We start from the raw sequence: 21,333 nt of genomic DNA on the forward strand, positions 1-21,333 counted from the left end.
AAAATAAGTCAGGACAAGTAGAATCTTGTGAATTCATATTGGTAACTGACAGACTGAGCATGTCCACACAACTTATGGGGCTTGCTACCAGGTGCTGTGGAGCTCTGATCACACACATGAGGTGCATTTCTGAGCAAGCCATAGTTTCTCTTTGTACTGCACACTCAGGTTTCCTTTCTGTAAAAACCAGAGCACAGGAAGCTCTTACATATCCATGTTTCTCCCTACTGTAGAATGGGGATTGAGACAGGGTGTACCTGGGCTGGGAAGCATGGAGTGCTCATTGAACGTTGCCTATATATTGAATCTATTGGAAACAAGTTTGGGGCTTTAGTAAGAAAACAAGAGAAAAAAACACCTAAAGATAACATATCATGAAGAATACTGTTCTTGTTGACAAATGCCTTGATTTTGATTGATGGTATTACTGAGTGCATCAGCAAATATTCTGTAATAAATTTTGTAACAGCAGTAAAGTATTGGTTACTTGAAGTGATGTAACATTACTGAACTCTTTGCTTATTAAATCTGTACTGAGAAATAGAGAGACAACATCAGTTCTGATTGTGTAATGATGCATTGCAAGAACTATCAAACTGCACTTTGGTGAGAGTCTGTTGTACAGTAAATATGAAGGATTCTTTACAGGAGGAAATCTTAAGTTTACTATATTTTGGAGAACATTAGCTTTTTCACTCTAGTCTTTAATACTTCACTATTTAATTCGCCATTTATTTCAGGTTTCCCAGATTACACAGTGCAGTGATAAGGACTTTTGTCCTCATACAACACTACTCTGCAGCTATGATGGCAGTGTGTGGTCTTTCTCAGATGAAGAATTACACCTCAGTTGAAACTCTGGAAATCACCCAAAACCTAATAAACTCTTCAAGACAATGTCCTAGTGGTCATGGCCTCATGGTAGTGTTGAGAATTCCATGTACCCCGCTGGCTGCAGTGGCATATGAACGTCTGTATAATGTAAGGGAAAGACTAGCCCTTGAAGATAACTTTGAAATAATCTTGGGAAATCCTAATTCTGGAATCACAATAGGGAAGCACTTTGTGGAGCAACTAAAGGTAACTTACAGAAGGAAATATACTGGGAAGCTTCATTAGATGGGTAGGTGGGGAGACTTTATCGGTGAGAGTAATGGTTGTAAGCTGAAGTGTGATTCTTACTTGTAAAACTCAAAACTACTGTAAGGAGCATGAGTTTTATCTTTTAGACATACAATCTGTGATTCCTTTACTCTCCTCACTCTGGTTGTGTTCTGGTTACTCAGCTGAATATTAACTCATGTAGCTAGAACTTGGCTGCCAGCAGTAACCCTCCCAAGCAGCTGAACTGCTTTTATTTATAACAATAGGGAAAACAGCCAAATAAAATTATCACTTTTCTCACAAAGTTAGTGTAGTTCTAAAAGATTTTAATCAGTGACCCATTGAGGTTTATATTATTCTTCTCACCAGCAGATGGCATGAAGGCACCAGATCAGTGATGCCAGCTACGAGTCCTAGAACACCCTGGTATTCACAGCTCAGGATTTGCTTTATGTTTTCTGGACCATGTGTTGTTTCATGGATTCATTTATGTGCTTTAGGTCTAGAGTCTTGGGTCATCTATGTAACAAAAGCCTCTGATATTTCCTTGTTCTTCATAAAATTACCAACATCTGATCATCAAAGCAAAAATGTATATTACACTCTGTACTGTGCCTAATGTGATATGTTAGACAAAATCATTAGAAATCCAGGGCCTAATTCTAATCTTGTACTGCTATTTGTAATTTTTTTTTTTTTTTCTGAAAAAAAAGACAAACAACTAGTATTAATTCTGAATCACATCCTGTTTGTCTTCACAGTCATGCACAACAGTGGTAAATGTACAAATAGAAGCTGAATTGTCTTACTGTTGCTCCTGCTGTGTATTCCTTATCTGTAGTAAGTCAGTCTCACAGCAAAATGTACTGACTGATGTGAGTAAAGTTTTATAGCCTGATGCTAAAGATTCAAATCATATATCTAATTATCGAACTTCTCATGAAGTTACCAGAACTGACAACTTTGGTGAAGAGCAGGAGTTTTCAGAGGGTATTAAGTGAGGGCTGTGGTGTATGCGTGTTCAACACTTTCAGCTATTGCTCTAAGGTCAAAAGATTTCATTCCTAACTCATTTCCCTCCTTGGGCTCAGACACCCATACTTTATCTGCCATAAGAAGCAAGTCTCTGTTTTCTTCTGTCTCCCAAAGCTCATCCTCATCATCTCATGCACTATATCCACTCTATCTGTGTATGCTCTAGCCTCAGCAGTGTGCAGATGGAGTCGAGACTTTTCAGACCAGAACATACTGTCCCAATTTCCTCAGGCTTATAACAGTCAGACTGCTACCTGAAAGTCTTTAGGAACGGTGAAATCTACCTGTAATTGGCTCTGCTATGTGGCTTACCTTGGTGGAATTTCTATCAATGTACAAAATGATTCATATAATGAATGATAAAATGTATTTTTATCTGTGCCATATCAGTATGTCCAACAGCATATTTTATGCAGGTCTGGCAGAAAATTGAAGATGTAGATTGGAGGCCACAGACATATTTGGAGTTGGAGGGTTTGCCTTGTATATTAATATTTAGTGGTATGGATCCACAGGGGGAGTCTTTGCCACGGTAAGAAGATCTGGTATTTTCTCAGTGGAAGTTTTTTATCCATTGCTTTCCAAATGTTTAAAAATTAACTGTTTAAATGCTCGTGGGAGATGAAAGCAGATTTCAGTGTCAAGATATTGCTTTTCCATTTTTATATCACAAATACAAGAAGCTTATTATTAATAATAATCCCCTGCTTATAGAAAGATACAAATAACTTAAAAGTGGTAGGAGAGTTGTCCCACTATACAAGAGAGAGTAAGGATATATTAAAAAAAAATAAAAATCTATAGCTACTTCAGACACCAAAAGGTAGATGAGACCTCTGCAGGATGCTGGCATATGTGCTACAGGACATGTGAAGAGATCCACACCTTCTGGAGTTGAAGCTGGGAGGCAGACAGGATGTCCTGGGGCCACCAAAATAGCACTACATGGTTTTTTATGTTCAATTGAATCCCATTCTGTGTATTAGGCTTAAAACCCAAATGATACTCTTTTTCTTGTGCTGATGTTAATGTTCAGTGCACTGAACATTAAGTTAAGCTGCTTAACTGGATTAAGAAAATAAAACTGTGCACACCATAGTGGTAAACCTATTAAGCACCAAAGATATACTGTGCTCTATCTCATCCATAGTTTAAGTATATCATTAAAAAAATTTCACTTTGGCTGCATCTGGAAAAGAAATAAAGTAGATTACAGTGAGTTTTCATATTACCATATCTGTTTCTCTCCAGATCACTGAGATACTGTGACCTACGTTTAATAAATTCATCTTCTTTGGTAAGGACAACCTTGGAGCAAGAACTTGGTTTGGCAGCATACTTTGTGAGCTCAGAAGTTCACACAGAGAAAGCAGTTATGAACGATGTGTTAGAAAGTGACCCAGAGAAACTAAGCAGCACTGATAACGAAGATGAAGAAATAGCAACAGAAGGTATTGCTAGTAGTAATAATAAAAGAAGCTGTAAAATAATTGAGTTGTATTAGAAAATATGAAATTATGTGTGATATCTAGTCAGTAAAGGTTAGCCAGTGTTAGCTTTACTGAGTTACCTCTGCTCCTCACTTTTGCTTTATCTTAGTGAACCACTGTTCTCTCACCCTTACCTGCCCAGAGTGCTGCTGCTGAGGCATTTTAATCTGTCACAGTTATGCTTCTGCATGTATTATTTCTCTGCTAATTGGTTCTGTCCTCTCTCCCTCTTTTTTTTTTTTTTTTTTTCCCTCTCTGTGTTTTGCCATCTGGGAAGCAGTGACTTCACAGCAGGGACATCTCCACCAAAACTCCCTCACTGATCCCGCCTAACCTATCCTTACATACTGACAGTGTTGAAGATTCCTCCCAAGGGAACTGTTCAAAGTCAAGCTGAATAGTCTCTAGTTTGTAAAGAATTAAACATCATGGCTAGAAGAAATATCTGAATGTAGCAACTTTAAAGTGCTTCTTGAGTACTCCTGAGTGCTGTCCATGAATTCAAATTGAAATGGTAGAGTTGCAAGTTTATCAGTTTTTAAGAGCAATTAAAACATATCATATGTAAACATCCAGTGACTTACCCAGAAAGCGGATTTTTTTAATTTGTGTGGGAATTGATGGATATTATGAGATACCATTAATTTCTTAACATTTTTTCTTTACTGTTTGTTGTACCTTGCAACTGGGGAAAACTAGGAATTTTAGTTCCTGTAAATTAGTTAAATCTCAAACTACTTGCTTTCATTTCCTTTTTTTTTTTTTTTTTTTTTTAAACTAATGAAGAGGAAACCTTGTTACTGTTCATTTATTGAGCTCTTACTCATTGATAGCAAAGAGAGCAGAACAAGCAGAACAGAAATATTTACTTTAATCAAACAAATTCTTTTGATGTACAAATGAAACACCTATGGTCATGCTCTGACTGTTTACAATAGAAGCCTGCTTTAAGTGGGATGAATACCTCTGCCCATTTAGTTGAAGAAAGCCAAGATTATATGTGATCTGAGCCAAAGGTGCACTGACATTAGGTACCTAAGTTGTAAGGCTATTTTCCTAGTCCATTAACTATGGTATGTTCCTCAAGGGCTCAATTCTGAGCAGCAAAGAAGATAGACTTATAGCAGTGCTTATGTATCTGTTTATTGTGGTAAAATTGTACAGAAACAAGCATTTTGACATAGAAGCCTAAGCTATGAACCTCAAGCAAATATCCTTGGTGGCTGTCTAAATATAGACTGTCATTACCAAAAGCTGAGATGTAATTTGCCCACAGAGTTGTAACGTAAGGGGTAGGAGGTAATTTCTTAACGTACTGACAAAGTGGAGCTCATTGTCAGTTGGCTTCCCTGACACTTGATTTGTGAGGAAAGTAAGGCATGGGTTTGAAAGATAAAATGTGGTTGAGACATGCCTAGAAATTGCCAACTAATGGCAGCAGAATTTATTTTGTGAGGCTATTGCAGCTAAGCGTAGTTAGATCAGACCACAGGCTAATCCAAAACTGCACAGCAGAAGCAGATACTCTTCACATTGTAAATGGTGTCAGGATGAGGACAAAATCCAGACAAACTTGGGTTCTTTTTGCTGCTTCAATAGCCATAGAAGTTATGGCTATTAGCCATAACTTCTTACAGGCTTATTTAAATCATGTTTTGTTTTTACTTTCCCCTGCTACCTTTCCTGAAACAGGTTCTACTTCAGAAAAGAGAAGTCCTATGAAAAGAGAAAGATCTCATTCCCATGACTCTGCATCTTCATCTCTCTCTTCAAAGGCTTCCAGTAAGACCTTAAGATTATCTCTGTTAAGTTATTGTTAGGATATGAAAGAGACCTTTTATTCAGCTTGTTAGGGAAAGAATTAAAGTCATAAATCACCAAGCTTTTGGCAACGCCTATTTTAATAGTGTCGCTAAAGACAACTTAAAAAACCCACCCTTAAGAATCAGACTTCTGAACTATAAGAAATAAAATGTTTTGTTGCTTGAAAAGTAATCATAGGCTGGGGTATCTAAAACAGGCACTTTTTTTAATGTGGGAAACCGAGGTATCAGTCCTGAGTTAGTACTGCAACGGCTGACTGTATTCACTGAAGCTATGACAATTTATGAACAAGAAAACATGCCTTACATTAAAAAAAAAAAAAAATCTTTTGAGAATCTGTGGGAGAAAAACCATGCTCACTCTTGTTTGTGGGTTCCCCCCCCCCGCCCACTCCAGAATGTTCACTCATTAATTTTGCACTGTTTGGAATCTTCTTTAGAGGTGGATCATTTTAAAATCTTTGTTTCCTTTGTAATCTGCAAATTGACATAGAAAGCATGAGCCAATGTTGAGAACTACTAGGGCTTTTTGTCAGATAAATTTATTAGCATGCTTTTTATGCCGATAATATTAGGAGAGTTGAGTGAAGTGCAGAATATAAATTGTACCATAACTATATAGGAGTTGAGATGTCATGCAGCTTTTTAAAGACATGTTGTTTTTTGCCAGTGACAATAAAATCTTTTTGATCTAATTGTAGTTTTCACCATGCTGACATGCATATTTGGCCTGATTTCTTTTCTGTAGACACAATGGTTGTTACAAAAGAAAAATAAAAACAAAACAAAACAAAACAAAAAAACCCCACACACAAACCCACCATCACCAAAACAACTTGAAGAAATTTTTATAAACTTTCTCACCACTTGTTTTTCTTTTTTAAAATTGTGCTGTTGTTCAATTCACAGTGTCCATGTGGCCAAAATTTGCCTGTGATTAAGGAAATCTTCCTCTCCTGTTAGTACTTATTTTCTTGCATTCCTTTAAACAACAGTTTACATAATTTTATAGTGGTCTTGAGAGATGATGGTATCTGATGAACTCCTGAGTCAAGCAGGGAATGGATGAGGGAAGAAGAGGACAAAACAATCACTGACAGCTTTCCTATGCAAATTCAGTTTTTGTAAAGGTGGTTGCTGCATTGAGACAGATATTCCAAACTAGTCCCATTAATACTTCCTGTATGATTAATTTGAAAGCAGGAACAGGGGTGAGGTTGCATTACTTGACAGGCACCATATCACAATGATTTTTCAGTGTTTAACTATGACATTGACTAGATGACATTGTTGCCTTGTATTGAAATAGAATTTTTCTTTTAGTTACAGCATTCTGCAGTGAGTCATCACCTCCTTTCGTAACAGCAGGAGATACAGCAAAATCCCCCCACCTAAGTAACAGCACTGAAGAAACTACAAACAACCATGAAAGGCAGAAGCAGAAGGTAGACAAGGGGGCACAAACAACAGTCAGCAAACACTTATCACCAGTAACAGAACAACTGGATACAAAACAAAACATAAAAAGTGCCCAAGTTTCCATCACCTCCTCATCCTCTTCACCTTTTTCCTCCTCCTCTTCCTTCTCTGCGCCTACTCACAACTCCTTCATCCTACAGACCTCTCAATGCTCCATGACCAAAGCATCAAAACAGCCTCCTATAGTTTTCTTGCCCAAACTGGTTTATGATATTATTACCTCTACGGACAGCAGTGGACTTCCCAAATCATCTTCCCTTTTACCTTATCATTCTGTTATGTGGGCAAGTTCTTTTCGTCCTCTTATGAGTAAGATGATGACTTGCACGGAGCAATCTCTATACTACCGCCAATGGACGGTGCCCAAGCCAACCCATATGGACTACAATAATAGGAATGAGGGCAGAATGGACACCTTTCACCCAAGGAGGCTGCTGCTGAGTGGGCCACCACAGGTGTGTAATAAGAGCAAGGTATTATCATTCATTTATTTTGTTTAATTTTATTCTCTGAAAAAATATACTAGTTAGTATTCATACTTGAAACATCTTTGGTGAAGAATTAAGTTGCTTATGTTTTATTTTATTTCGTTATTTCCTAACTCCCTTCTAATAAAATAATCTCTCTTTACTGTTTGTTAGTCTAAGTTCAAAGACAATGAAGCTGCAGCAATGTTCATTTTCTGTCAGGCTCTCTCACTTAAAATGCTTAAAAATATAGTTTTCTCAGAAGATATATTGCATGTATTATTTCAGTTTGCTAAAGATGAATAATCATTTACATTTTGAATAAAGATCAAAGATCTGAACAAAACCACTTTCTTATGATCAATCTAAAGATAGTTGAGAGTCTGCAATTAAGGTATTTCTCTGTCTCCTCCACGTGGCAGACAGAAATAGAAGCTGTTGTAAATAACACATGCAAGAAAGTCTGTTCACTAGCAAAGCTGTATTTACAAGATGAGTGGCAGACTCAGAATTTTAAAATTTTATTTCAAAGGATGCATGGAAATCATGCAATGATCTAAGAAGTTCCTTGTCTTTTAAATTTTCTAATCTCTGAGCAAGGTGGCTCTCAGTTCAACTCATGTTACACGCTAAAGTTAATATTGTGCCTCTTGTTCTGCTGGAGTACCAAGAAATGAAGCTAGGAGTACCAAGCTAGAAAGAGACCCCATGCCTACAGAGAACATATAGACATCCTGTGAACATCAGAAGTCAAAAAGGATAAATCAAAACAGGGCAAAGACCCATGTTTCCTGTTATTCTAACATCAAACGAGATAATTCATCTAAAGATAGTTAATGAGTTAACACTCTTCCATGCCAATCCATTTCAAAAAGAAAGTATATATTACTATTTAATAAATGATTTAATTTCATTGTACATCTGAAATGAGGGTTCAGTAGAGTAGGAAGAGCATAAATGGACTTTCCATGTTGGAACTTCCTGCAAATGTTACTGTAATGCATAAAGGATTCCAGAAAGTACTCTGATGAGAAGTTTTACACTACTCTCCATTCCTTTGATCTAAATTATCTGTGTTTGCCTGCCAAAGACTGAGGAATTACATGGTCAAGAAAATAAATGTCATACAAAGCTGCAGCACAAAAATGAATACATTCTGGAACAGATTGCCAATTTGCATCTCTAAGAAAAACACAGGCTGTGACAATTTTTGATAGAATTTTATATGTATACACATCAAAACCCACAAAGATACTATTTCCAGAGACACCTTAAATATCCAGATTTGCTGGTAAGTAAATACCACTTTAGTATTCATTTGATCATAAAGCATTTGGTTTGGGGTCACAATTGCAAACCTGAGGTTCTCAGAAGAGTCATTCAGAAATTTCTGAAAGCATACTACACATCCATGAGAAGGATTTATTGCTTAACACGTATGATATGTGCCGTTTAACTAATTATAACGAGACAGGCAACTTGCTTATTCACTGGCTCCCTACCAGGGTATGGCAATCAACACTTTTTGCAACCAGGTGAAACCTTTTTTTTTTTTTTTTTTTTTTTTTTTTTTCCCAAATACAGAATATGTCTCCTATAGACCTTTTGTACAGCAGTGAATTTCACCCTTGATATCCCTTCCTTTACATGAAATTTCATCCCTTCTCCAGCTGTTTGCACAATACGGGTTATTTCCTAGTCTGTTAATTAGATCATACAGTTGGATCAGTTCCTGAAAGACGCTCTTTGCATTTATATCCAATTTATATTTTCCAGTACTTTCTGAAGAATATAGATGTTTGACACAGAAAAAATTCACACACTGATGTCACAATTCACAGTTTAGGGGTATATCTTAATTTAATTAGGTGGGAAAAAGCAGCTTTGCTTATTTTGGTATTTTAACCTCCCAAAGTACTAAAAACACCTGTAAGCCCCCAAAAGAGCTGTAAATGTATGTTGACTGTTTATTGATTTAAGGTATAACAACAGAGGATCTCTTCTAGTGTGTAGTTACAGTAAAATTTACAAAAATAAGAATGTCCCTTCTCTTTTGGGGAATTTTCCTTACTGATATAAGTTTTGCTCATGTGTGATCGATAGTACTATCATGTTACATGGACTCATGATTAATGCATGAAGAGATATAGGCAGAAAACTGTGGCATCTTAATAAAAGGCAATTATTAGATAGTACCTATTGGAGGATTGATAACATCTCAACCAAAGCATTAAAGTTCTTTTTAAAAAATTAGGAAGTAGTTATTTTTTTATTAGACAGCAATTACTTTATTAAAATTCAAATCAGGAAGCAATTTGTTGGTTAGAATGAAAAAAATATGAAATAAACACATGAAGAAAATTAGACATATTAGTGAAACAAAATTACATTTCTCACTGTCAGGGCAATTGGTAGTAAAGTACGCTTACCCTTCACAGAGACATTTTACCCTCTGGACTGGTCAAAATGTTCTATCATAAGGCTACTTTTCATCTATCCACACAGATGATTAAATTCTCAAACACAAGTGATTCTTATCCTGAAAGGTGCCTCCTGACATCATTTAAAATACTAATAAAACAGTGGGCTTAGAAGTTAAGTTATGGTCTGAGTGGATCCTTTGGAATGAAATGATGTTGTAGGCTTTCTGCTGTATCATTCCAATATTTTGTTTTTCGTAGCTTCAAATTGAAAGCAAGTTTGTTATATTGAATCCTTACTGAGTGCTTGGAGTTTCTGCATTATAAGCTGTAGATAAATCCTGAAAAAGAGGATCTTCAAGTTTTGATCTCGCTAAAAACTTAGATACGTTTAGAATTTCCTCTACTCTTATTAAAACCTTATTACAATGGGCTTATATGCCATTCTTCTAATGTAATAAAAGTATTAGGGAAATATTTAATATATCTTTTGTTAGCTGTCTTCTAGCAGAACATAGCAAGTGGAAACAAGGAGAAGAGCCAGCACCATTTGACCAGCTGTCTGTGGACCATCAGCATATTTTCTATGAATCACTACTGGTTTGCAGACCACAGTCTGAAAACCACTGCTGTGGTATGTGAAGAACTATCTTGCCTGGAAATTAAAACAGAAAAGCCTTATGGAATTATTTCCCCTTTGCCACATTTCTCCAAATGTGAAGACTGAAATCATTTGGTACTTTCTATCAACATGTAAGAGTAATAAAATACTACCAGTGGTCCTGGAACAAGTTAAAAAAATAGGCACTATGTGTCTTTGACACACACACAAAAAAAGGACCTTCATATCTCTAGAATTTTCTGCAGGAAGAATTTGAATTCATATTCTTTCCTCTTGCTCTTCATTCACAAAACTCTTTGTGAATGAAGAACTGCAGAGTAAACATGCTCTTAGTTTCTCATAGGCCAAATCACACCTTCTGTTTAGGATACAAATAGAAACCAAGATACAAAATCTTTGCAGGACCCACAATCCTATCATAAGTTTTCTCAAGATTTGAGATTTTTGTTTATTAATCTTCTGTGATTTTCTTCTTTGGAGTCTACTTCATCATACTTTTGTCTTCCAAATTCACATAGCCAGAAACAAAAGAGTAATAGTTCCATTGCTTGAGTATGTCTGGCCCCCAAGTGCCTTATCCTGCTTGCAGGATCTCTTTGCAGATGCCCCATAAAACTGATCCAAAAGAGTGACAGATGAGATGAGAACTCTTCAGAGAGATCTGGAAGCTCTGTTTGTTGACAGCTACTCTGTATTTTCAAACAAGCAAAGACACTTTTTGCATTTCTGTTTTGTCTAGAGATGGTGCATAAAGAAAACAATATTATTAAATTTAAAGTCACATTTACCCATCTGGGTATGCTACGAATTCAAATGTTCACGGCTCTTCCCTTCTGGAGTAAACATTGATTGTCAGTAAAAATTCATTTTTATTTTTTCTTGTTCTCTAAATGAACTGGGAAAAGTGTTCTGTATTACAGCAATTCATTTCTTCAGCAGAAAAATGCAGGTAAATGTGCAACTGAGTGGAGTCAAAATATGAATGTTGTCATGTGTTCAGCCTAAGCTTTCTGCTAACAAAAAAAGATCCTGAAAATGAGAGATATTTGCTTGTTCCCACCAGTATTTTTCATACAGTGCTGCAAATATCTAACAGTCCATAAAGCTCACAGTATTGTCTTAGTCAGTTTTTATGTGACAGATAATGAGATGTGATGCACAGAATATCAAAAGTGCAGACGTTTTAGTTTCCTGGTTTGGGAGTAGTATTTTAGTTCTGTGGTTTTCAACATTTCCAATTTGTGACCCTACAGCTTTGTAAATTTGAGTCAATTGACACCTTTCATCCAAATACCACTTAGAGGTAGCCTGCTGACCCCAGATACATTGTTGAAAACCATTGGTGAAAACCTGTTTCATGAGGGAAAGGAAAAATACATGTACAGAGTAAGTTTTAAACAGTTACTGAAGGGGAGAAGTAAGGTTTTCAGCCTGTTGATCTGTTGACAATTCTAAATATATACTTCAAAAAAATTAGGAATTACGGCTGTGTGCTTTTGACAATTCGTCTCTCATTTGTTCAAAATTAAGGAGCTCTTAATCTGTCAGGCCACCCAGTGTTTAATGAAAGGATGGTGGGAGGCACTTAAAAAGAGTATGTTCATAATGGCACATAAAGGTAAACTCTGATGTGAGAAAAAACGTAGAAATCATTTTCTAACAGAACAAATTATGATCAAGTTTTCCTCAGATGTGGGAAGATAAAATGTTCTTTGTCTGCTTTATCAATAAATATCCATCCCAGTGAACCCTAGAGCCTTATTCCAAGGTCAGTAGAAAGAATCTCATCAGTCTTAAGGGATTTTGCATGAAAACCTAGACTGGGAGTTAGAAACATCTGGTCTGTGGGCCGAGTATAGCCCATGCCCTAATTTCCGCTATTCAGTCGTGTTTTTTAATGTGTTACCCCTGGATAACATGGGGTTGTGTGCTCTTGCAAGGTCTACCAAGTGCACCTGAAAGACTTATTTAACCCTCAGCAGGGAACAGGGGACCCTTTTCCACCGTTGGCAAAAAAATGTTTCATGTGCAATCTGATTTATTAAGGGCAACAGACAGTGAACTTTGACAAAATAAATGCTTACTTGCTCTTGCTTCATCTGCAAAGCCTTAAATTAAAAATTAAAAAATAAAAAAAATCATGGAAAATATTAAATACAATACTATTTTTAATAATTCAACGCCATATGCTTCTGACGTGTCCTAGAAGTAATGGCAGTGAAAGCTGGACTTTCAATTCAGTAGTAATGTAGATGTAGTCCAAAATCAGACAGTTCCAGCAGGAGAATGTGCCATAGTGGTCTACATGTTAACCTCACTCTGTATTCTCCTGTGAGAATGGCAGGAGTTTGCTGGTCTCTTTTTGCTCATTGAAACCCCGTATGTTCTGCTCTCTGTTAAAATGTAATGGTTTGCAAAGCTGTCTGCTTAGACATGGCATTATTTTCTTGATGTTATCATCAAAAACTTTGTATAGAAGACAGCAATTAATTGAGTAAATAGCTGGCTGTGGCTTGCACCTTTTAGCTAAAAAAAGCTATAAAGGGACAGTGATACAGTTGGGTGTAAGATAAAATATGTATTTTGTGTTGGTAAAAAAGAAAGGTTAAAGCTACAGTCTTAAAGTAACTTTAAAACAGGTTTTTAAATGATAATTTGAAAACAAGGGAAGGAAAATAATATCTTTTCAGCTCAAGAGGTGAAAAAACACATTATTACATATGCCAGGTCCTCCAGGAGTGGATGTGGCCTGCACAAGTTCTCCAACAGAGGTATGACACTGTTATTCAGAATAATCAATGTACTTCAACAGCAGTCAGTGTGCTGATGAATTGTACAAGTACAACAAGGTTGAAGTAACTCTTTAGCTATCTTGTATATAAAGGAGTAATTTTTGAAAGATTTTTTGAGCTTATATGGATTTTTAGAAGTTCACTGCCAATGTAGAAACTATAGAAGAAAGAGAGAATTAGACATGTGATATAAAATGCATTTTCCAAACTAATTTCCTGCAGAGAGAGCACAGAAATGTTGGACATTTAAGCATGTCATTTTGGCTTATGAATATACAAGTATAGGGATATGCAAACACCAAATGTTTCACTGCAGGTGCAATTTCCAGATGAAAATGAAAGTTTTCTTTTGTATTTTCTGATTTATATATTTACAGATAGGGAAAACGGGTGCCTATCTGCAGTTCCTTAGTATTTTGTCCAGAATGCTGATTAGACTGACAGAAGTGGATGTTTATGATGAGGAAGAAATCAACATTAGTAAGTTCTTGTTATAAAAATATTTGCTTCTGGAAAGTGTAGACATTTGTTATGTTAATTCAAGAAGTAATTTGCATGCATATTTGATGCTGTTCACCTTTGTAATTGATTTGCTTTATTGAAATATGTTATACTGTCCATTTTACTTGTCAGATCCTTCATCCTCTTGAAAAGGGTAGAAAAGCATTTAATTGGACTAGTGCTCTTTTTTTACCGATTTCAAAAAAAGGCCTGATTTCAGTGCACATTCTCTTTGACTGCTCTAGGCTTATCACTAGAAGGTGTAGCAAGCTTTAACTATGCACTGGACTTAATACTGTGATTTCTGAAGTAAGGTTTATTTTCTTTAATGGGAATAAAGTATCTTTCCTCAACTGAGTTCACAAATGTGGTGTGGAAATACTGCAAATGCCTGGATCCAGGTAGATCAGACTTACTAGGACCTTGACATTGTTTTCATTATCATTCCACCAACTGTTCTAAAAAGATTATCAAGGTATTACAGTGAAAAGAAATGTTTAAAAGCCAGAATTTTCTTGAGGTATGAGGTTCTTTTGTTCAAAGGTACACATCTTTATGCATAATAATATTGCTTCATCAGAATGATGAAATTAAAAAAAAAAAAAAAAAAGATTTAAGAATTGTAGGCATAACAAAACCTTCTATAACAGTATAAAGAATGTTTAAAATTGTAATTCCATGAATTTTTATTTTTCATTAATACCATAGACTTAAAAGAAGAATCTGTTCAAAGCTACCATCAACCTGGAGATACATGGCCAGATTTGGAGACATTTAAGAAGATCCCTTTTAACTACACTATCCATGACCCGAAATATGAAGATGCAAGTCTGATTTGTTCCAAGCTTCAGACAATAAACAGTGAAGGTTAGAATCTGAAAAATTTAGAATGGCACACACATATGTATTAATTTGGTTTTAATGTGAGAATTCTGTTGATTTTGAACAGAATGAAATCAGAATTGCACTTGACTAGGTAATAATGGAAAGAGATTTGTAGTTTGTTAGATGAAACACCAGAGTATGAGGCTTATCAATAGTTTATGGAATATTAAATGGGTAGCGTCTCATTGAAAACTTTCTGATCCCACAAAAATAATTGCATACTGGAATGTTTTTATGTAGTAACATTGTCTTGTTTTGTAGCAATGCAGTGACATGTATTAGTTATGTACGTAAATTTGTGTTCTTAAAAGTGTTTATAGGTTTATTTAGTTTAGGTTTTGGAAATGGTGAAATGCATCTAGATTCCTGGAGTACTGAGGTGTGAATTAGTCCTCTGGACACCCTTAAAAATATTTCATGAGAAATAAGCTCTTCTAAAGTATAAATTATCTCATGATAAAGTATACATGTAAGGTAGGTCAGGTCAGTTAGAGGCTAGATGTGTCTGCTGCTTTCTGTGGGCCATAATACTCTTACAGGCAAATTAATAAATGAAAATGTCTATGGTCAGGTGAAATAAATCTCTTACTATGGTCCTGTACATAAGCCAGCTGGACATACACAGGCCCATGAGACTGGGTAGGATGCATCCAAGCACAACAATGGAGCTGGCTAACATCCAGCTCCTGTTGTCTATCATCTTTAAAGGTAATGACAATTGTTGGGGTTTTCTGATGACTGGGAAGAGGTAAATACTATGCCTTTCCTCTACAGAACTAGAAGGAAGATTGAAGAAAATACACCCTAGTCAACCTATCCTCAGTCCCCCAAACAATTATGGAACAAACCCTCCTGCAAGTCATGTCCAGACTCCCACCCTGTGATCACCCTTGTGGCCAAATACTTATGCATGGTAATAATCAGGGACTCAGTAGGGCAAATGCTGTTTGAGATTGCAATTTATAACCTGGTCAAAGGGACAGAATGCAATCTTAGCAAGTTCATGGATGATGCCAAGCTGGGGGAGCAGTCAATATGCTGGAAGGCAGCACAGCCTTTCAGAGAGCATGACAGGCTGAAGAAATTGGCTCACAGGAACCTCACACAGTTCAACAAAGGCAAATACAAAATCCTGCACTTGGGGTGGAATAACCCTCTGTACCTGTACAGGCATGGGACTATCTGTATAGAAAGCAGCTTTGAGGAAAGTAACCTTCTGATCCTCTAGACAGCAATTTGAACATGAGTCACCAGTTCTCCATTGAGTTATTGGTTTACTAAACCAACCAACTACAAATCTAGCAAGCAACTCAAAGAAAGTGATTATTCCTCTATGCCTTGCATTTGTAAGACCACATCTGGAGTATTGTGTCAAGCTTTGAGCTTCCCAGTACAAGAAAGGCTTTGCCATACAGAAGTGCGTCTAGTGGGTAGCAACCAAGATGGATAGAAGCCTGAAGCACATGATGTACATAGAAAAGCAGAGAGAATGGGGTTTGTTAAGTCTGGAAAAGTCTCACAGGACTATTTGATTACTGCTTCATAATGGGAGCTTGTATTCACAAACTAATATAGATACACAGTGTAAGGACAAGCGACAATAGAAACAAGGTGCAACATGTGAAAATACAAGCAGATAGTATGAAAAATACTTCCAGAATAAGAGTGATCAAGCTCTGGAGCAAGTTGCCCAAGCAGACTGTGGAAAATCTATACTTAGTGATTTTTAAAATTGATAGGACAAGAGCAGCCTGATTTGATGCTGAAAATTTGAATGAAGTATTTGGCCAGATGACAGACATAACATAAGCCCTTTTCAACAGAAATGGTTCCCATTTAAAGGCTGCATGAAGCTCATGTAGTCATGGTCTCAACTCTGCATAGGTAGGTGTTCTCATCATAGGTTATCATTAAATCTCATCGTTCTTCTGTCTCCCACAAGAGAAAACTTTTTATTTAACGTGGTTATACATTAAAAAGCAACATCAGTAAGTTTATTGAGTTCATTTCACTTAATTACTGTGATGTCCATCACAGGATTGCAGATATCTGTCTTAAGACCCTTTTTTACTATTTTTTAATTTTCAAAGTGTTCAACCAGTAATAACAGCAGCAGCAATATTAATTTTAAAAATCTAGATTTGCTTATGCCTCAGCTTTATGTACATTTGTACAGAATTACCATAATCATGAACTTGCAGATACATCTTTGTAGTGCTCTTTGGTGTACGCATTAATTTGTAAAACACATCAGAATAATTTCCTATTTTGTTTTGCGTGTATTTACTCATGCCATTTTTCCTAGAAGATACGGTGACAGAAACAGTCTGTCACAAGGGAATACATTCTGGACTTGAATATATGTTACATATATGTTGTTTCTTTTTTTTAATAGATAGATCAATGAGCAGGAGACAGGAGGATATGTATACACGCCGTCAAACAACTAGAATGAGATTATCCAAGTATGCAGCGTATAACACCTATCATCACTGTGAACAGTGCCATCAGTATATGGGTTTCAATCCCAGGTACCAGGTAAAGATTTCCAGATGCTACTCTTCAGAACAAAAGCTGATACAGAGACTGAACTCAGTTTTGTGTTCATTCACTGTATTTGAATTAGCTTACAAACTGTATCTATGTATTAAAAACAAAGAAAGAGCTGATTGACAGATTTTGTTATTTCTTGGGGTTTGCTTGCCTTGACCAGACTGCAGATATGGGTACTTCACAGGACTGTTCCTCATCTCATTTACACTAACTTGTTTCAGTGCTGTTATGAGCAGTCTACATGTATAATATCAGTGAAAACTGCTCTCCCAGTAAACTTTTTCACTGGGATTTGCTTACATTTTGGTCTCAGTTACCACAAAAGATGTTACTTCTGAAACTGCAGTATTGCAGTATGTGTGTTATAAATGGCATGCACGTTGTTATTACTCAGTGTGACCCTCCAATTTCCTGCCTATTAGCTTGTGAGGAAGAATGTATTAGTGATGTCAATACTGTTTTTTATGGGTCAGATAGCATTTCTGTAAGCAGAAAGTGGCCTGTAGCATTGGTACTATCTACATACAAAGCTGAAACAATGGTTTCAAAAGAGGGAGACATAACTTTTTTTTTTTTTTCTCAGTGTAATATATCATAGGGGGAATTGTTTAACATATAGTGAATCATTAGGTAAAATATAGTGCAATACATTAAGTGATTGTTATGTATTTGGTAATATTATGAATGTGTATTAAACACAGCAAGACCTTGTAGGAAATGTTTGATTCTAACCACCTGAATTATCTTATTTTTTTTTCCATTCTCAGCTTTATGAATCCACTCTACATGCATTTGCCTTTTCCTATTCCATGCTGGGAGAAGAGATCCAGTTGCATTTTATCATTCCAAAGTCAAAGGAACATCATTTTGTCTTTAGCCAACCAGGAAGACAATTGGAAAGCATGCGGCTACCACTAGTCACAGATAAGGTAGATGGATTTTTATTTTTATGTCCATGTATGGGAGAGCAACATGACCGATTTTTCAATTTGTTAAAATAGGATTCTTTGTACTTCTGGTCCTGCTATCAAGAGATAATAAGGATGTCCTGACACTAAGCTTGTATTTTCTGCCAGAAAGGGAGACATGAAGCAAAGCTGTCAAACAGCTAATAAATTATTTCTTTTGCTCATTGCCAAGGCTGATCCTTCAGTACATACTTTCTTAATCTGGGGCAAAAGTTCTTTGGTTATGAGTTTAAGATGTTAAAGTGAGAATGGTTTCAGCAATGAGCCTCAGACATGGTTTTAATTATTAAACAGTTTACTGTAAAGAAGCATTTTTTGTTGTTGTAGAAGATGACAGTAGATTATCTATTCTATTCTGCATAAATGCTTAAATGCTTTCATAAAAAAGCAAGGCTTTCAAAGAATCTTTGTCATGGCTTTAAAACTGCACAAAGAATTGCAGGGTGCTCTTGCAGAAAACACTTCATATGATCATCCATCTGACAGGCTATGCAATCTTGAATGCTGGCCTTTACAGAGACTCCTAATATCTATGCTTATGATGAAGCTCTGAATGGTTCAGGCCACACTGTCTGTATTATTGAAACAATTTGTGGAACAATAGTAGCACTTCTATATTTGAGAAAATAAGCTGCTTCCAATAAATGATAATCAATCAATATGACCCCCCAGTTTGGGCATTTATGCCCAGCTCAAGATTGAAATGGGAGACCCCAAACAGCAACTGAGTCACAACTGTACGATGTAAGAATGAAACTTCAGTAAGCCTGTGCTTGGCTAGGTAATTTGAACTGTGCATTGGGTCCTTGTGGATTTTTTCTTGCTTCTGCTAGTGGCTTGCTCTAAGAGTTTGCCAAAACTGTTTATTCTTTCTTTGCTTCTTTATTCATCTGCTCCAAAATGGTGCCTTCAATCTTTCTGCAAGCTTGAAAAGTGCTATGATCTAGATTGCAACCTAGATTATGAAACCTTTACAATATATATATATATTTTTCTCAATGTGTTTTAACTTCTCCGTTGTAGAACTCCATGGGCATCAAACACACCATGTTGTACTTTGGCAGTTTTAAATCTGGTCTGCTTAATTGTGAGGACTTTGGAGAGTCTCTGTGAAGAAGCACACATTCATTCTGCATCCTTAATGGTCTTAGTAGGGACCAGGCTGAAATCAGTTGCCCTGACTGTAATAGTCCTGGAAGTCTGTAGAAACAGGCCTCTAAGGAGCTGTACTATCAAACCTGAAGGTATCTAGTGAGTTTAAATGCATTCAAGTTTGGATGATAGCCAGTCATAAGACTTGTATTGCAGTTTTGGACTAAGATGTTTCGTACCTTCTTAAGTCATATGGACATGAATCCTTCTCCAGATCTAACCTCAAGATCCATGTACATTTGTCACGTCAAGTTTTTAACAATACTGTCCAGTTCACCACACTCTCAATGGTCAAATAATTTAATAGAAAGAGTTTTCTTCTTTTTTCTAACTTGTGCTTATTTCCCTATTAAGCTAGTTTAAAATGTAAAAATGCAGTGTCACTGAATCTGACTTACTCTGCTGACAGATTTGGTTCTCCTTGTTTAAACATCATCTGGCTTAATATAGAAATTCACATTTCTATTTATTTACAGAATGAAGATTACATAAAAAGCCCCACTTTTACTCCCACCACTGGGCGTCATGAACATGGACTTTTCAATTTATACCATGCAATGGATGGAGCCAGTCATTTGCACGTTTTAGTTGTCAAGGAATATGAAATGGCCATATATAAGAAGTACTGGCCCAACCACATCATGCTTGTTCTTCCAAGCATTTTCAACAGTGCAGGAGTAGGTAAGTATAGCCAAAGGTTCTAACAAATGAGAACACATGATCTGGGCCCTTGAGGTGGTGTTATTCACCAGTGAAATGGAGATATACATTATATAGATCATATTATATGCAGAGCTACCATATCTGCTCTCGTGACCTGGTTTTTCTTTGAAGACAATGTGTCACAGTCTCGGGTGCCATTCACTTAATCCTAGTCACCTAGGAAAAGCTAGATGACTCATATATAGAAATATTTACTTTTCACTACTGATTTTAAATGGAAACAGAGATGGTTAATTCAGATGGAGTTACCTCCTCTTTTTTTTTTTTTATTTTTTGTTATTTTTATTTTTGGAAGTAAATTGTGTGCTATCTCCAGAAGCCTGTGTCACTGCTAGTTCTGTGTGGATATCTCAGGTAGCACGGGGAGCCTCAAATATCGCTAGATGCTTCTGTTTATTCAACTGAGTCATGCTCAGGCTTATTGGTAGAGGAGGGAACTACAGGATCTCACAGAAGTGGATCATGTCAATTTATAAGGCTGGAAGCCCTCTACTACAGTCTCAGATGTGTGTAGGGGAGAACAGAGATGGGGGAAGATTAGTAAGCATGCTGATCATGTGCATCTCTTAGGTAGATTCTGTTAATATAACACCTGTGAAATATTCAGCACTTCGATTTACTGCTTGAACAATTTATAGACAGCAGTAGTGACAAGCATTCAGAATTGACAGTCAAGGGAAATTGTTCCTATGTTGTTCAGCTAGTTAATCATTTCTAGATGTTCCTACTCAGATATGATAGTGGAGGCAAATATCTGTTATTTATATATATATTTATATATATATAAATCTGTAAGGTGTTAAAAGAATCAGTGACTAAACCCTTGAGACATTAACAAATCTTTACCACAGAAGTAAAGGCTTCATTTTGTGTGCTTCCCAGTGAGGTCCTGTAAGTCACTTACAGCAAGTGACATGGGAGATTGGCTCCAGGGAGTGTGAGGGTGTTAAAATCTTCACAGTGAGTCATACCCTGGGCTGCAGAAATGTTCTCTTCAAGAGTTTTCCAAGCTAAAAGCAAACAATTTCTGTCCCTATTTTTGATCATATGGTTTATGCCCTTGGTTTCAGGTGCTGCACACTTCCTGATAAAAGAGTTGTCTTATCATAACTTGGAGCTAGAACGAAATCGGCAGGAGGAGCTGGGGATAAAACCCCAGGATATTTGGCCTTTCATTGTCATTTCAGATGACTCCTGTGTTATGTGGAATGCAGTAGAAGTTGATTGTTCAGGAGACAGGAAAAGGTAAATAGAGGAACACAGGCTTTTTCAGCTGATCTCTTTTAAGCTTTCACTGCATATCAGTTTTGAAATTGCAT

General features: G+C 36.4%; 1 protein-coding gene across 1 annotated transcript in view; it reads left to right on the forward strand.

The window, feature by feature from the left end:
- Nucleotides 1-21,333, forward strand: part of GREB1 (growth regulating estrogen receptor binding 1) — a gene marked incomplete at its 3' end in the record, with an annotated part of 57,028 nt that overhangs the window by 27,367 nt on the left and 8,328 nt on the right. The window contains exons 17-27 of the mRNA XM_082758453.1: nucleotides 741-1,080; nucleotides 2,556-2,671; nucleotides 3,391-3,590; nucleotides 5,322-5,411; nucleotides 6,776-7,386; nucleotides 13,610-13,712; nucleotides 14,442-14,600; nucleotides 17,014-17,156; nucleotides 17,939-18,100; nucleotides 19,768-19,972; nucleotides 21,085-21,259. Of these exons, the coding sequence (XP_082614579.1) occupies nucleotides 741-1,080; nucleotides 2,556-2,671; nucleotides 3,391-3,590; nucleotides 5,322-5,411; nucleotides 6,776-7,386; nucleotides 13,610-13,712; nucleotides 14,442-14,600; nucleotides 17,014-17,156; nucleotides 17,939-18,100; nucleotides 19,768-19,972; nucleotides 21,085-21,259 (2,304 nt within the window). The remainder of the gene's footprint in view (nucleotides 1-740; nucleotides 1,081-2,555; nucleotides 2,672-3,390; nucleotides 3,591-5,321; nucleotides 5,412-6,775; nucleotides 7,387-13,609; nucleotides 13,713-14,441; nucleotides 14,601-17,013; nucleotides 17,157-17,938; nucleotides 18,101-19,767; nucleotides 19,973-21,084; nucleotides 21,260-21,333) is intronic.

The sequence above is a fragment of the Aythya marila genome, assembly GCF_965140915.1.
Source record: "Aythya marila genome assembly, chromosome: 3".
NCBI lineage: Eukaryota > Metazoa > Chordata > Aves > Anseriformes > Anatidae > Aythya > Aythya marila.